Here is a 16,887-nt window from a genome sequence, read left to right on the forward strand (position 1 = left end):
TATATATATATTAGTTGATTTGCAGAACTGCTGTCAGAGTGCTCAATAGAAAAACTAGAGCATAAATATATATTAACACAGTCTGGTCAACCGAAGATTTGACTTGGCATATTTATTACTATATAGTTTCGTACCGCACAACCTGTACGGCACTCATCAGATAAATAGCCAAATGTAAAACTACAACGTAAAGCTGGTCAAAATATATACAGAATGAGTGGAAAAGTATTAGATTACAACGGTTTCTACTTTTAAACAATAGACGCTTGAAATCCGCGTGACAGTGGAAGTAAGCGTGACACTGACTTATATTTAGATGACCGGAAATTCAAGGTTCAAGTTTACAATGGTTTCTGTTACGGATAAACAACGGACAAAAAAAAATGGACATATAAAAAAAAAAATAATAATTACGTGCCAGCTTTGAAATTCTTGAGGAGGAATTTGTTTGCGTGTCTACAGGAAGTAACGAGTTCATTTCGTTTGTTCAGGGTGGATAAATCAGGTCTGCAAATTATAAAATACTTCTCCCATAGGCACAAATTACATCGGTTGGAAGCGGGGTTGTACGGAGTAGCATGCTTTAATATCTTCCGTGATATTCTAAAAACAGTTTTAGTGTCTTTCAACTGCCAAATGTGCTTACTGAGCTCTGTGTTGAGTAATAATCAGGGGCACCCAACGGATCTTTTCGGTAAATTATCTGTTCGGAAGGTCCTCAATCCCCTGCAATTTTCTTAAGGGAATTTTCACATCAAATGTTCGTGATACGGGATATTTACGGCCTAATGTTTTCGAATTCATAAAAATGTCGTTTTGGACACCGAAAAAAGGTCAGCTAAGATTTTCGGAGCGAAATAAGACCTAAGGTTTTTGGAAAATGGACAAAAATGCCCTAATAATTTCGAAAAGACTCAAGTTCCCCTAGAATGACCGAACAGATAAAAATATTATAGCGCGGCTTGAATTGAACCTACAGAGCTTTAAAAGCACTCCAGATAGCCTAAAATTGCGTTTCAGAGGATCTGAGAGAAAACTGTTGTTGGGTGCCCCTGAATAATGAGAACTTTTTATTAAATATTTCAAGCAAATTGCTATTCACAAGTTAAAAGTAGAAAAAAGAACTATCAAAAACTATTTACAATTCATTTCGATGAAAAAAGAGACAACTTTCAAGCCGATTTTTTTTCTTATAAAGTTACTATGCTATTCTTATTAACAAAATCAATAATATATACAAAGTTAAAAATCTTAAAAAAAGGGAATAAAAACCGACATCAAATGGAAGGCTACCAAGAAAAATAAGAAAAACTAAGAAATAAAATTATGTTCCCAATGTTTTTAACGAATGTTTGCATGTCCTTTCTCGATGTCAAAGTCAATGTCCGTCAATTCTAGATGGATCCTCCTTGTAGCTCGCGAACCTCTTAGGCATAGTAATGCTGACCTCAGCAACACAAAGGACACCCTTGCCCTGATCCATGACATAGTAGTCGCATAGCTTTCGCCCTTCTTTGTAGCAACTAACTCAGCCAGCCTACTATGGTATCTGATTGACTGAACAAAGTTGGGAGTAGTAAATCTTCAATCACTTCCTGGATTGGATCGACATAAAGTTCAAACGATTCAATCGAGCGCATGAAGTAGGTAAACTTCGACTTGTAATGATAATAATAATAATAATAATAATAATAATAATAATAATAATAATAATAATAATAATAATAATAAATAATAATAATAATAATAATAATAATAATAATAATAATAATAATAAGTATATTGCTTTCACAAAAGCCTGCAAGTCGAAGTTCACCTACTTCATGCGCTCGATTGAATCGTTTGAAGTTTATGTCGATCCAATCCAGGAAGTGATTGAAGATTTACTACTCCCAACTTTGTTCGGTCAATCAGAGCCTCTCCCTATCGAGGTGTGCAGACTTGCTACCTTAGCAACGGGTCAAGGGGGTCTAGGCATTCCTGATCTGAAATCCGAGGCAGCGCAGGAGTTTGCTGCCTCAAGACTAATAACCATCGCGCACGTAGATTCTATTACTTCACAGAGTTCCATCATAGTGCCAGGAGAAAGATCTACGGAGGAGCTAAAGAGGCATCAACAATTACTTAAGAGAGCAACTGGCAAAGAGAAAATGGATAGCATTGACTCAAGCCTCTCCCCAGGCCTGCTGCGTCTGGTTAGCCAGTCGAGGGATAAGGGCGCAAGTTCTTGGCTGAATGTGATGCCTCTCGGAACAATAGGTTTAGCCCTCAACAAGCAAGAGTTAAGAGACTCGCTACGCTTGCGTTATGACTTGCCCTTAGTCGATTTACCATGTTATTGCATATGTCGGGATAAATTCACCGTTAGTCATGCCCTCTCTTGTAAAAGGCGGGGGGGGGGGGAGGTGGGGGGGTTGTAGCGCAGAGACATGACGATGTACGGAACTTGTAAACGACATTCATCGACAAGATCTGCAATAATGTCGAAATCGAACCACGCCTTCAACCCCTGGACAGCGAGCAATTTCATTTGAGGAGCGCTGTTACAAGTTCTGAGGCAGGCTGGACATCAAAGCTGGAGGTTTCTGAGCAAGAGGAGTTACGGCATTTTTTGATGTTTGAGTTACGCACGTAAACTCCAAGTGTTACCAGAGCAAGCCAACATCGGAAGTGTTCAAAGAGCAAGAAGAAGAGAAGAAGCGCAAGTACCAGCAGGGGGTGTTAGATGTAGAAATGGGTTCGTTTACGCCTTTAGTGTTTGGAGCCAAAGGTGGAATGGGAAACGAGTGTCAGCGGTTCTTAAAGCATCACGCAGACAAGATAGCTCAGAAAGACACCGAGCCTTATCATGTTGTAATCACTTGGCTCAGGACACAGATCTCGTTTGAACTCTTAAGATCGGTACATGCACGCGAATGCCGTTTCGTAGCAAGATAGAGCAATCATTAGACTGTAAAGTAAATGTCGCTAGTGCGGATATCTGAAATACGTGTCTATATGCTTTTATACTTAGGGTTTTTATGGACACTGGTTTAGCCGTCATTAGTATAATTCGATTGTATGATCTTAATATCGCTGCATGATGGAATTCTTTATTTTATACAATTTTGAACTTTTATCATTAATTATATCTATTTCCTCTTCTTTTATGTAAGGTTACGTTACTTCTATTTTTCAGAATTTGTAAATGAATAGTGTTTTGATGAATTAATTGGATTTTTTGTAACAGTAGGTTGATTGTAGATAGGATTTTAATTGAGGTTTTTTAATAAAGATTTTACTGATTATAATAATAATAATAATAATAATTTTTTATTTAAAAATTAAAAAATAGTGAGATATGTCTTTATTAAAATATTCCACACAAATTGCTATTTACATGTTAAAAGTATATAAAAAAGAACTATTTAAAACCTATTTATAATTTATTTCGATTTAAAAAGACACTATTTTTAGCACAATTTCAGTAATATTTTTTTTAAATATTTGATTGCAAATATAAAACACGAGACTACTTTCAAGCATAATGTTTTTGTAAAGAAAAAGGAAAAAATGTCATGCTCAAAGTTAGAAAAAATGAAATTCGGCATGTTAAAATCAGCTCCACTTGATTAAAAGAAAAAAAACAAAGAAAATACGGATCTCTCAAATGGCCTCTTCTGCAATTTCAATGTCAATGTCCGCGTTCTTGATGTCACGTTGAATTCTTCGTAATGTCCTAGAACCTCTAAGACAAACTAGTGCAGATCTTAGCAGTGCGAATAAAATTCGGTTTCTGATCCATGACATGGTTTTGGCATATTGCTCCCCTTTCTTGATAATAATAATAATAATAATAATAATAATAATAATAATAATGATGATGATGATGATGATGATGATGATGATGATGATGATAATAATAACAATAATATTTTTTTAACAATTTGTATTTGCTTTACATGACAATATTTAACAATAACACATGTACAGATTACTTACAATAATTACTTTTTTTCTAGTATAATGCAACACCCAAAAACTAGTTACAATACAATATTTTACAGTTCTTACATCGATTACATTGTTTACAGCTACTTAAACTTAGAGAAAAGAAAATTAACTCATTGCATTACCAGTTCATAAACTATTAGTAATATTAATATTGGAAAGAAGCGAAACACGGAGATAAGCGAATTAAAAGGAGACAAAACTGAACTAGGACAAGACTGCACCGGAGAAAATTATTTTAGCTCTTGCTGCTGTTGCGTGACTGGTGTATCTATTTTACATACATATAACTACCCCCTTTTTGTTCAAAGGTTAAGGTTTAAGGAAGAGCACATTTCTCAATTTGCCATTGCAATAAAACTTTATTTTTAAATTCCTTTATGGTTGGTTTCCTGCTCAAAGTATTTGTAAGCGTAGATATATTGTTTTAGTAAAATAACGAATAAGTGTAATCTGCGTATTGGGTAATCAGTTAATTGTTGAATAGCGGATATGTCGTTGAAGGTTATTTGTTTATTGGAAAGACTAATATCAGTGTTATTTACATGATTGAACCATATTAACGCTTCAGAGTAAAAGGACTGTGACACAATGCAGTCTAAAAAGGTATGTTCAATGGAGTATTGATTAGGACAGAAACAATATGTTTTATCATCGGCTAGTCTAAATTTGAAGAGTTCTTTTTTGGTTACTAGAATTCTATTTAAAAGTTTGAATGAGAACTGCCTTAGTTTATTATCTCTTGTTGAAAGATATATAAATAAAAATCTATTTTTCCATTCTGAATTTTCGTCGGCAAAGTTGATTTTCCAGGTTTTGATGCCAGTTGGCTCCCCTGTGGAGTTTTTGTTCAGCACCTGATAATAATGTTTGCAGCGCATGTTTGCTATAGCTAGATCTACGGGTGTACTTTCAGGTGACAAGGATACCGTAGTTGAATTTAGTAGCTGTTCATGTGAAGGTACTTCAGCTGACATGGCTTTCTTTTTCTAATCGGAAGGGATAGCAGCCAAGAGTTGAAAGTAATGAAGATAATTTGTTTTAATACTAAACTTGTTTTGAAATTCTTCGAAAGTTAAGAAATTCCCATCAGCAGTTAGGATATCTCGAATAAAGAAGATTTTCATATTAAACCAAGATTTCCAAAATAGCATCTTTTTCTCGATGGTTATCGCTTCATTATTCCAGAGCAGGAAGTTACCGTATGAGAATGTTTTAGTCTTGTTCTTGAACTCTTCAAAACGCTGTAAAAGCTCTCGATAGAAAGTAGGTAAATTATTGTTGATACAGGCAGCATTATAGTTACGTTTGAGAAGGAACTGTAACCCACCATGTGTGGAAAGATGATGATTGGGGATTGCTTTCAATGAGTCTCGGGAATTACTCAGAAATCTACTTATCCAAGTTAAGCGTAAAAAATTGACTACTACAGGAAAGTTAACAAAATTAATAACTCCTTACGCAAGGGGTTGATACATAACCCATCTCTTTATTTTATCTTTTTTGTTTTTCCACAAGAAATTGAACAGCTCTTCTTGGACATTTTTTATTACTGAAGTCGGGACAGACAGCATGGACGCTGCGTAGACCAATTGAGACACTCCTAACGTCTTAGCTAACAAAGATTTACCGTAGAGCGTAAGATCCCTAGAAAGCCATAAATTCAACTTAGTTTTCATTTTTCTAATCCTATTCACGAAGTTCTGTTCAACATTCTTATTTTGGTTATACGACAGAAACGTACCCAATACTTTAATCGGATCTTTCATACTTTTGAATTCCAGTATCTTAGAACAGCTATGTTTCATTGTCCCTAACCACATTGCCTTAGTCTTCTTTTTGTTTAATTTTAAGCCTGAAACCGTTCCGAACCAGTCAATGACTTGGAGATGTGATTTAAGAAAGTCCACGTTGCTAGTTATTATGGTCGTATCATCTGCGAATTGTGAAATTTTTACTTCTTGATCATTTGGTAACTGTATGCCTCTACAGTTTGGGTTTTGGCGTATCTTAAGGGCTAACAGCTCCACTGCAAGTATGAACAAGCAGGGGCTAAGCAGACACCCTTGCCGAAGTCCTCTTGATATTTTGAAATAATTGGTCATATATCCACCATTCATGACAGAGCTTTGTTCGTCGTTGTAAAGAACAGAAACCCATTTTTTAAAATTATCTCCGAAATTAAATGCCTCTGAAGTTTTTAATATGAAGTTCCACTCCAAGGTGTCGAATGTCTTTTCAAAGTCTACAAACAGAAAAATTCCTTGAAACTTTTTAGTATCCGAAAATTCCATTTTATCGCTCAGAAGTCTTATATTTTGGCCTATGTATCTGCCACTAATAAATCCGGTTTTATCTGCATGAATCAATTTCGGCAAAAGTTGTTCCATTCTCTTGGCTAGTACTTTTGAAAGGAGTTTATAATCAACGTTAAGTAAAAAGATAGGATGCCAATTCTTTAAATCCGTCAGGTTAATATCACTTTTTGGGATAAGTGTTATTGTTCCTCTTTTCTGTGAAATTGATAAAGATCCTTTTTAAAAAGAATCGTGGTACGAATTCAGGAGGTCTTTTCCAATCAAGTCGAAGAAAGTTTGGTAAAATTCTTTTGTGAATCCATCTTCTCCTGGAGATTTATTGTCTGCAAAAGATGCTAGAGCATCTTTTAATTCTTCCAAGGTGAAATCCTTTTCTTAGGATTCCTGTTCATCCTCCTTTAATTGTGGAATGTTTAAACCCTCAGTAAAGCCGTCAATCTTTTGATTGTGTTCATATACGGAGGTGTTGTTATTGCCATTAGTTTTAGAAGTGTACTTTATTGACTTGCACAAGGTCTGAAATTATCTCGCCGTTTTCTAATTCAACTTCTCGGATTAATTTTTTCTCGTTATTTTTTTCCAGATTAAAGAAGTACTTAGTTGGCTTTACTCCTAGCTCGAACCATTTCATCTTTGATCTGAACATAGCTTCTTTCCCCCTTACTTCATGTATATGTTTGAGTTCTTCTTTAGCAGCTTCATGTTTTTCCAAGATCTCCTGATCAAAAGCATTGCTATCACAAATTTTATTATCAAGTTCTTGTAGTTCATTTTGAAGGGCTTCGTCTTTGTTTCTTAAACTAAATCTCTTTTGTTCTGAAAATTTAATAGTTTTGGCACGTAATTCCATTTTTATTTATTCCCACAGGAGTTGTTTATCTGTAACTTCGGAGTATTTATTCAGAATTTGTGGATAGTAAAGCTCAATGAGATCTTTATAACTTTCATTTTCTAGTAAGGTGTTGGTAAATTTCCATAAGCCCGGGCCTCTTGTGAATTCATTTTTAACCTCAATATCTAAGAATACTGCTTGATGGTCTGATTCTATTGACGTACGGATTTCTACATTTTTGACACAACTAGAAAGGGGGCGAGAAATCAAGAAAAAGTCAATCCTCGATTTTAAATTCAAAGGTTTCGACTCGCATGTGAATGATTTAGCGATGGGATGTATTTGTCGATAAATATCAATGAGATTAAGCTCATCCATAAGGCTGACAAGAGAAGTCCTATAATTTGTAGCTTTCCAGGGTTGGCCGCCGCGCTTATCGATTGGACTGAGGGTTGTATTCCAGTCACTTGCAATGATTACATTTGAGGTGTTTGTGTTTGACATGAGCAGCTCACCCAATGAACGGATAAAGTTGTCTTGGTCTCGATAGTCAGTGGGAGTATAGATGTTTACAATGAAAAAAGATTTATCGTGTATTGTTGCTTTTGCGATTAAAAAAAATCTTCTTCTGAGTCCTGTTAAACGCTTTGCAAATTAAATGTGACATTACTTGGATTCAGAAGAATACAGATACCTCTCGAGTGCGAAGAACCGTGCAAAAAGAGAATCTTACCACCCCATTCAGCAGACCACACTTTTTCATCTTCAGATGATGAGTATGTTTCTTGGAGACAAAAGAGTGTGGCTTTTTGCATTTTCAAATAAGAGAAAATTGCTCTTCTTTTGTTACCGTTACGTAATCCTCGCACGTTCAAAGAAATTAATTTTAACTTGCGAGGCATCATCATAATAATAATAATAATAATAATAATAATAGAAATTTTAACCATGCAAATTTGGAGCAAAAATAGATAATATATTTTGTAAACCGTAATATTTTGTAGGGAGAAATATAGTTATAGCAGTGGCATAACTTACCTTTCAGCTATATTATCAGCATATAGCATTGCTGATAAATGGTCGTAGATTGCAGAATTTGTATCTCGCAGCTGGTTATAATATGGAATTAAAGTAATCATACACTGGTAAACCAAAGGAAAACGAAATGAAAATTTAAAAAAGTTATTTAAACGAGACATAGCCTACGGCGAGGTCCTCCTCAGCAAGAGCGTACCCTTCCTACCCTCCCTGCCTTCGGTCCTATTGTTTGTACATTTTAAAGGGCATCTAAATCACTTTGTGAATCGATTCTGATAGGATTCCCGTCCGGGGAAGTTTAAACATAAACTTTACCGTCCATTGTCCACACACTTCTTATGCATCCGTCTCTTCGTCTTTGGTTTGCTGAGTGGACCAGACTTCTCCTATACTTGGTTAAATTCTTGTTGATGAATAGCCGGTCTTTCGATCCTACAGCCGAAGCAAACTGACACGGGAACAAATCGGTTGTTTTGCTGTTTTTTAGCTTTATCCGTGCTTTGTAAAAGCTGGTTTTCACTTTATGGCTACAAAATTTTGCAATCACGACGCTGCTGTCGTTCTTACGTTTCAGTTTGTGTGAAATTTCCATGTCGCTTGGGGTAACTTTGACTTCAAGGGCAGCTGCAATCTTTAGGATGGCTTCTCCTGTTGAATCGTACGAGTTTTCGGGGACTCCACGGAATTCTACGCTGTTTTTACGAGTGTACTGTTCGAGATTATCCAGAGACTCGTTTAAATAATTTACTTCTTCGGTCTGTTGTTGTAAATCCTTCCTGCAGACTCAAAGCGAAGTCGCCGTTACATGCAATGCGTTTTCTAATTTGATGTTAGCTTTGGCTGCTTCGTCAAGTTTGGTCTTCGTTTCACGGAGCTCTTTATCGCTGAGTTGAAGGGAAGCTTTCCGTTCATCTAATTCTTTCTTGGACTGTTTGTTCTCGAGCAGTATGGAAGATAGTGAAATCTGAATGTCGACCAACATCACTTTGATTTCCTGTAGGTTTGGCTCTTTTTGTTCGCTTGAAGAGGTGTCATCCGAGTTCTTTGCTTCAATCGCGCCATTATCCGCCATGTTGTATCTCTTGGCAGTCGATTTTTCATGGGACTCTTCAGTAGATCCACGGTCACCCCTTTTGTTTTTCCTACCAGGTGGCATCCGAAAACTGATTTTGAGATGCGAAGTTCCCTCTTATTTGATCGATAACCACCGAAAGAGGAAGTGTAGAAGCGCTCCGCATAAAACACACTTCCACCCCGTTCGGGCCCGCGCATGTCTCCTCCAATAATAATAATAATAATAATAATAATAATAATAATAATAATAATAATAATAATAATAATAATAATAATAATAATAATAATAATAATAATAATAATAATAAGTAGTGTGTTAGGTAATAGGTTTGGCGCGAATCGAATCAGTTTGAGTGTACAGAGAAAGCTTGATGTCCTTGATAAAGACCATTTCATAAATCAAGCAGTCAAACTTGCTTGTAGATATCTTTAAAACTTTAAAAAGGTAGGCAATGGATTATTTTTGTCCAAACCATGTTTCGTGAAGGGATGTTTTCCATTGGCGGAATAACGATGCCCTCTGACGCGTTGATGTAGGTGTCGGGCAGTGTGACCAACATAATTTGCATCACAAAAAGCACCAAGATTATTATTTTCCAATTTAAACTTCTCCATCGACGTCTTGCAACAAACTCCTTTCTATTTAAAATTTCAGCTAGAGATAACGATCGTTGCACTTTCTGTGGAGGAGAAACCGAAACTTTGCTTCATATTTTCTGGAATTGCACGTTAACTTCTCTTTTTTGGAAAAGTATATTCAACTGGCTACGTGCTTGCTCACTAATTCCGAACGAAAACCTTGACATGATCATTGCCTTAGGCCTTAGCCCTGACACCTCAGATGCTAAGCTCCAAATTAATTTTTGCTGTTTGATGAGCAGATATCACATTTGGCTTTGCAAAATGAAAAACGGAATTCCCAACTTTCCACAATTTCTACGTTTTCTAAAGAAAACCTATGAAATTGAGAAAAACGGTTCCAACGACCCTCCTGAAAAATGGAAACCTCTCCTTGATCACCTTTAACTTAAGATATATGACAATTCTAAATACGGTTAAGGTGCGTGCCTTTTGCTACTTATTTTGCAAATCTAATCTAATAAAACGTCGGAGACCTTCTCAAGCTAGATCAAATAAGAGTACACTTAATAATTGTCCTTTTCGCACTTGTTTATTTATGTCTTATTTCATGCTCTTTTTCAAGTTTTTTATATACTTTATTTTTTTTTTTCAATGACCAGTAATACATTGTTCTTTGTTTTGCTTTAATGAAACTTTCGCCTCTTTTCTTTTTTTTCCCTTACATCTGTTAAAAAAGTGAAAGTAAAAGAGTATTGTAGTGTAAGTGATTTGTAACTAATGTTAAAAGTAATGTACTTTGTTTGTAAGTAGTGTTTTGTTTGGAATAATAATAAAATTAAAAAAAAAAAAAACATAATTTGCATCATTTGACCTTAACTCAAAACCGTGAATATTACTTCATTGAGACACGTTTGGGCTATCAAAAAAAACTTTAATTAATCACAAGATGGAAGTCATTGCTGCCCCCGGGAGGGAGGGAGGGTGACAATCGAATTGCAGCAAATTAACTTTTGGTGAGAGTGAGCGCGTGGGACGCGAACATGACAACCTACGGAATCAAAGTCAATAATTGATCTATATTTGATCTAAGCTCAAAACCCTGCATTCAACGAAAGGCACAATTGAGACACGTCTAGGCTATAAAACAAACTTTAATTAAGGATGGTGCCTACTGATACCGAAGTATTTTTGTGCGGTTTATGACTTTGCGGGAAAAGCAGATCTTATCAAGGGCTATTGGAATCCAAAAAGAAAATTGGGGGTAACCACGCATTTTTCAGAGATAATTAAACATTAATATCTCTAAAAAACGCCAAAATATAAAGCAATGTATGGAATTTTTTCCTAAATGGAAGCTCTTTTATCTCTGAAAAATGCATGGTTACCCCCAACTTTTTTTTGAGATACCAAAAGCATTTGGTAAGTTCTGCTTTCTCCGTATAGTTTTAAACCGCGCAAAAATATTCCTGTATTAGTAGGCAACACCCATAGGACGGCAAGGGACGGCAAGAGAATATCTGGCGGAAAATAAAGGAAGAAATAAATAAACACAGAAAAGCAACCTATCATGAGAGATTCACACAATGGACTCTCCATGGGAATACGGACCCGTTTTTCCCGCGTTTTTATGTGTTTTTGTCCACACATAGCGTTACCGTCTATAGCTCCTGGTAATTCGATTATTACGCAACTGTATTTAATGTTCGCATATACAAATACAACGTATACCAGCACAAACATCGAACAAAACCACTTTAGAAACAACGATTGACTCCACTAATATGTATCGTCAATCTTAAAATACAAATAGCGAAATAGGACGAATGGCAAATCGCCTTCAATGGAAACAAAACTAGTGTGCGATCATAGATACAAAAGGAGTGGCAACTGAAAAAGGCTAAAACAAGTGGAAATGGTATTAAAACCACTGCAGAAATTTTTTTACCGACTTTGTACTTGTATCAGAGATGAAAGAAATCCATCGCAACACAACTATAGTGGTAAACTCCTACGAGCTTATAACTTTCTTTATAATATATATAGCTTTCTTTATAATATAGTTAGAGGGAAGTGAGCCAAAAAGGAAGCGTAACTCCTAATCTATAGAAGCTACGTTGTGACGTAGCAACAACCACAACCTTTATAATATGTTTACTAATTTTTAGGTAAACCTTATCGAGGCGGGTAGTGAAAGAGAAAAGGAAATATACAATGTATCGAAGAGATATATACACACTAAAAGAAATGAAGCAGTACAAAATAAGATACCGAATGTAATTACATTTTATAAAATAAATTAATACATTTATAATTCTATATGTGTATGATATACACTAGCGACTTTGAGAAAAGAAGTAGCTACAAATTATGACCTAACGAGAAGTAAACTAACGATGGTTAATCGATTAGCAGTTACATCGTTATTGCCTGTCTACACGTACCCGTTTTCGTGTTAAAGTCACATTTTTTTTTCTGATTTGGCCTCCCGTCCACATATATCTGGTTAAAAAAAAAACAGTCACAAAAAGCAGAACCTTTCAAAAAAATTATGACCTTAGTTCCCCTACTAGTTGATGGGAAGATAATTTGCTCATTCTAACGTTGTCCTCCCACTCGTCTGGAAAAACAATTTGGTTAACAAGGCTCTCCAACCACGCGCTTTTGAATTTTGGTATAATCCAAAACGTTCGAGGTCTTTCCGTTGCTCCTCTGTCGAGTCTTTTCAAGTTTAATTTTGAAGCTGATATATGGTAAGGGTTGTCGCGATGTCCTCAGCCTTCTATGAAGAGCAACAGAAAATTGCAGACAGGCAGTTAAATTCAAAATAACACGATAAAGAAAGAGAGATGCAAAACTAAAGCCAATGTCCGCAATGCTGCGAACTGACGTATGAATTTGAACAGTGGATTAAATTAGATATCATGATGTCATTGTTTTCGAAAAGTGTCGTTTTCAGCTGTCCACACGAGAACATAAAAATGGCATTTCCAAACATTTCCACTTTGGAAAGCGTTTCCAGTGATCATTATTTATCAGATACATGTGGAATAAACGTTTGCTTTCTCAAATGAAAATGGATACGTGCTGATGTGGCCTGAACCAATTGTTCATGACCGCCCAAGTGAGAATATTTCCAGTTAAGCTTAGTGCTTACCTGGCTTGATGGGTAACAAAGCAACCTTCAGATCCAAGGTCGAATGTTCTCACCACCACACTTCCACCTGAGTGAAATCTAAACAAAATCATGGTCTTTCTAAGAATAATCAAGCCCTTCACCGTAGCCAGTTAGATAATGGGGACTTTAAGATAGGGTACGGCTAGACTCTAGTACGGCGGCAGATGTTGAAGATTACTTCCGGTGACGTCATGACGCGAGTACCAGTACGGCTTTCCCGCGGTAGCCTTGCTTTCTAGTACGGGAAAGTGCTTGCTTTGGCGTACTCTTCACTACGTGAGTATAAGTCCATTGTTTTCTTCCATTTTTAACGCTGTTTTCACTGTTTGGACAGCCTAGTTTGGAGATAAAGTACTAAACCATAAAAGTCCGTTCTCCGATAGTTGTTGCGTTGTTATTTTTACAGAACACTTGAACGACTGCGAACTACTTCAGTCATACGCCGAGTCATAGCATGGCTGCAGAAAAGAAAGCGTCGTAAGTGCTAAGTTTTGCTATAAATTTTTATTCCAGTTGAAATTGGATTTCAAGAAAATCATCAGATTGAATCGAAAGTTCTCAATGTCCGGGCTTATCGCGTTTTATTAACATTGTGTCAGAATCCAGTTATATCTGTAATTTTTCCTTGAATGTTGCCGAAGTACAGGCAGTTCGAAGCTTTTTAACAGACTTTATTGAATTACCTTCACATTTTGTAGTTCAATCTGATTAAAAGCATACACCAGGCTTCCATACCATCAGCTACACTCCCTTGAGAACACTTGAACATGGGTGAAATTTGTAGGACGTTGGAAAGCAGGTGCAGATGAGTTTTCTCAAAGCGAAATTCGGTTTTACATTCATCATTTCACATGCTTTCGATATCACACAAAGGGTACTCGTCGTTAGGTAAATCTAAGTTTCTTCGGGCGGTATTAATCGACAAAGATAAAATATTCTTCATCGGAGATTATATTCTCGCAGTAGGACAGGAGCAAATCGTTTTGAACCTGTTTAAATGAGCTCATTTTCGAGAAGAAAAATCAAGTTCAGAGAGACAGATGCTGCACACAGACCCGTACTGGGAAGCCGCAAACTTAATGTTTAAAATTGGCGCGAAGGTACGGCGTACTCACCCCAGTCTTTCTCGGTAAAATCCCCCGTACTTCAGCCCAGCCGTACGATATCTTTAAGTCCCTAATCACATTGCATTCCAGTTGAAGAAAGGGAGTTTCTAAAAGAAAAAAGAAAAAACTTTCCCTTTTTTCTTTTTATTATCAAGAAAATATCCCCCCCCCCCCTTTATCATCCAGAAATCGGAACCTCTATCTGATAGCAATTTAACACGAAGGAGAACGAATGTGTTGATTACTTGTTTTTTTTGGACTTTTTTGTTGTTTGAAATATAGGAGTTTGCATTCCTGAACATAAGCTCAGAAGAAATGGAGATGAATGTCACTGACGTCCTTGAAAAGGAAAGAAAAGCCGCTAGCTATATTGTGGATTAAAGTGCAGAATAAAAACGCGAAAATTAAACCTCATATGCTTCTTTAAAAAATGATGGATCAGCTAAGTAATTATGTAATGTACGTTATTGGGCCGAGTGAACTCATGAATTTCCCCCAAACTTGGTACGGAAATGATGTAAATAATTGATAAAAATGTGATACAGGCACCAGAATTGGCTTGTGGTGACTCTTTGACATGTGGAATGGTATTAAAGCAAGACTCATCTCGGATCTTGCCTTGTTCGCCCCAAATCCGAATTTTCCTTATTGGTCTTGTATCGAAAACCACAGAGCCCCCAAGTTGAGAATAAACAAATAAACATTAGACAAGTAATTTGACCAAATTATTTCTGCAGAGTTCAGAGCAAAAATTAGATATTTAACGTCCTTGTTATGGCAATGTATTTATATACATGGTCTCGTGGCGGTGAATGTGAAAGACAGATGAGATCAGAGATAGAGATAGACCATCACACCGGTGACTACGTCCCTACCGTTCTCGAGCAGCGTGTAAGTTCCTTAACATCCAAAAGATTATTATGAACAAGTGTTGTGATACGGGACCTACTCTTTACCGTCCTTGTCCGAGAAGACTGAAAAGTCTGCAGGGGGTTCATTAAGGTTTTGAACAGGAGGGCAACTGAGTTTGACAACCGGGCAAAGAATTGGCGGCCTTGCCTCCCTAGGGGGGTCCGGGGGCGTGCTCCCCCGGAAAATTTTGAAATTCCATAGTCGCAGGGATGTATTTTCCTGCATATTGAAGCTGCGGACAATGATTTTCAACAACCAAAAAAAGATAACTTTTCTAAACAATTTAATCATGATTTGATACCAATACCCACCACACAAATTGGACTTTTTGGTTCTCTTTTAATAGCTCTGATTATAATAATCTTTACTCAAAGTCACTGTCAGCATCTGAGCCGTAATCAGAGTCAGGGTCAGAGTCTACATCTGGAAGGTCCAGTTGTTTAGAAACCCACTCAACTTATTCGATCACAGGCTCAGCTTCAACATCATCTGTTTCAATCTGAGCATCTCTAAGAGTGACAGTCTGGGTTTCTTGTCCTGTAGAATGCGAAGACTCAGCCAGATTTGCCTGCTCTACAATCTTGCGAGCATACTTGACCTTTCGTCTGGGCTTGCTTTGCCATTTGGTGATTGCAGCAGTGATGAAGTTGTCAAACTTCTTAGTACCAACCTCAGGCCCATTGACATGGATTTGCATCAGGGCACTCAGCAAGTCATTTTTTATCGTACTCCTTAACCTGCTCTTGATTAATTTGAGAGCACTGGCACCTCTCTCTGGCCACGCGTTGGACACAGGTATAGCGACTATGGACTCAGCTACTTTGGCCAAGAGCGGAAGATTGCGAGGAGAGAGGTTGTTCATGGTCAAGAGTCGCTGTAGGCACCAGTCAGTTGGGGTTATCACAGGGCTGAGCTTAGAGTGGCTTGGTTGCTGGATTTCTTGAGGGATCTCATTTCGCCACTGTATCAGCTCATATTTAAAAACCCTCCATTCGTCCTTCAGCTGCTGCTGGTCTTCTTCACTGGAAAAGTAGTGCTTTGCAAGTTGTTCGACTTGTTTGCTACCATACTCAACTCCATACTCATACTCCAGGCTGCCCTCGTTCAGGAATTTTTCCAGGATCAAAAATGGCAAAGGCTGATAGTAGGGGAACAGCATCGAGGAATCTTTCTTTGATGTTGTCCTTTACTGACTGGACGTACTTTCTCAAGAAATTTCTAAGGTACAATTCGCTGGCTTCAGACAACGTCAAGTCGGCGAGGTATAGTCTTCCTTCTTCCCTCAGGGATGCAGCAAAGTCAGATACTGCACAACCTTTCTGAGCTATCTGATCAAGGTCATCAGTTGCTTTTTGGATGACTGGTTCCACGTGTGAAAAAGACACTACCGCGTTGTAAGGCACAACTGAGTTTATTCAGCACAGGTAAGATTTGCTTCATTATTGCAACAACTCCAAAGAATTTCACATGGTGCATCTTTTGAAGAAGACCTGCAGCAAGAGCATCAGTTTTCTCCAGTTTCTTAAATGTCTGGATTAGGGGTAGGTAGTCATTAAACACACCCTCGATGGCCTTGGAAAGAGATAACCATCGCGTACGTGTTGCCTTAGCTAGACGCTTTTGACACGCCTTTTGGGCTTTCACAGATGGCTCTTGAAGCTGCTTCACTGACAGCTGACACTTGAAGTAGATAGCGAGGCGGTTAGGAGAATTATCAAAAAACTTCCAGGTTTGGATAAGCCACCTTTCCACTTCTTTGATGTACCCAATTTCTCCATTGCTGTCACAGCAGGCTAGAGAGACCTTGCGGCAAATGCAGTGAACACTAACCACACTTCAGTTCAGCTCTTTCAGTTTAGC

At 37.2% G+C, this 16,887-nt stretch overlaps 1 protein-coding gene and 1 long non-coding RNA gene across 3 annotated transcripts in view; one reads left to right on the forward strand and one right to left on the reverse strand.

Annotated features, from left to right (window-relative positions):
* Positions 1-14,529, forward strand: part of LOC146453344 (uncharacterized) — a 108,729-nt gene extending 94,200 nt beyond the window's left edge. For both annotated transcript variants that reach the window (XM_085096715.1, XM_085096716.1), the window contains exon 9: positions 14,398-14,529. In XM_085096715.1, coding sequence (XP_084952841.1) covers positions 14,398-14,496 — 99 coding nt within the window. In that variant the 3' untranslated portion in view covers positions 14,497-14,529. The remainder of the gene's footprint in view (positions 1-14,397) is intronic.
* LOC146453347 (uncharacterized) overlaps positions 1-16,887 on the reverse strand; it is a 123,303-nt gene that overhangs the window by 72,184 nt on the left and 34,232 nt on the right. The gene's annotated exons all lie outside the window — the stretch shown is intronic.

Source organism: Pavona decussata, unplaced genomic scaffold, assembly GCF_977016875.1.
Source record: "Pavona decussata unplaced genomic scaffold, jaPavDecu1.1 SCAFFOLD_336, whole genome shotgun sequence".
Lineage (NCBI taxonomy): Eukaryota > Metazoa > Cnidaria > Anthozoa > Scleractinia > Agariciidae > Pavona > Pavona decussata.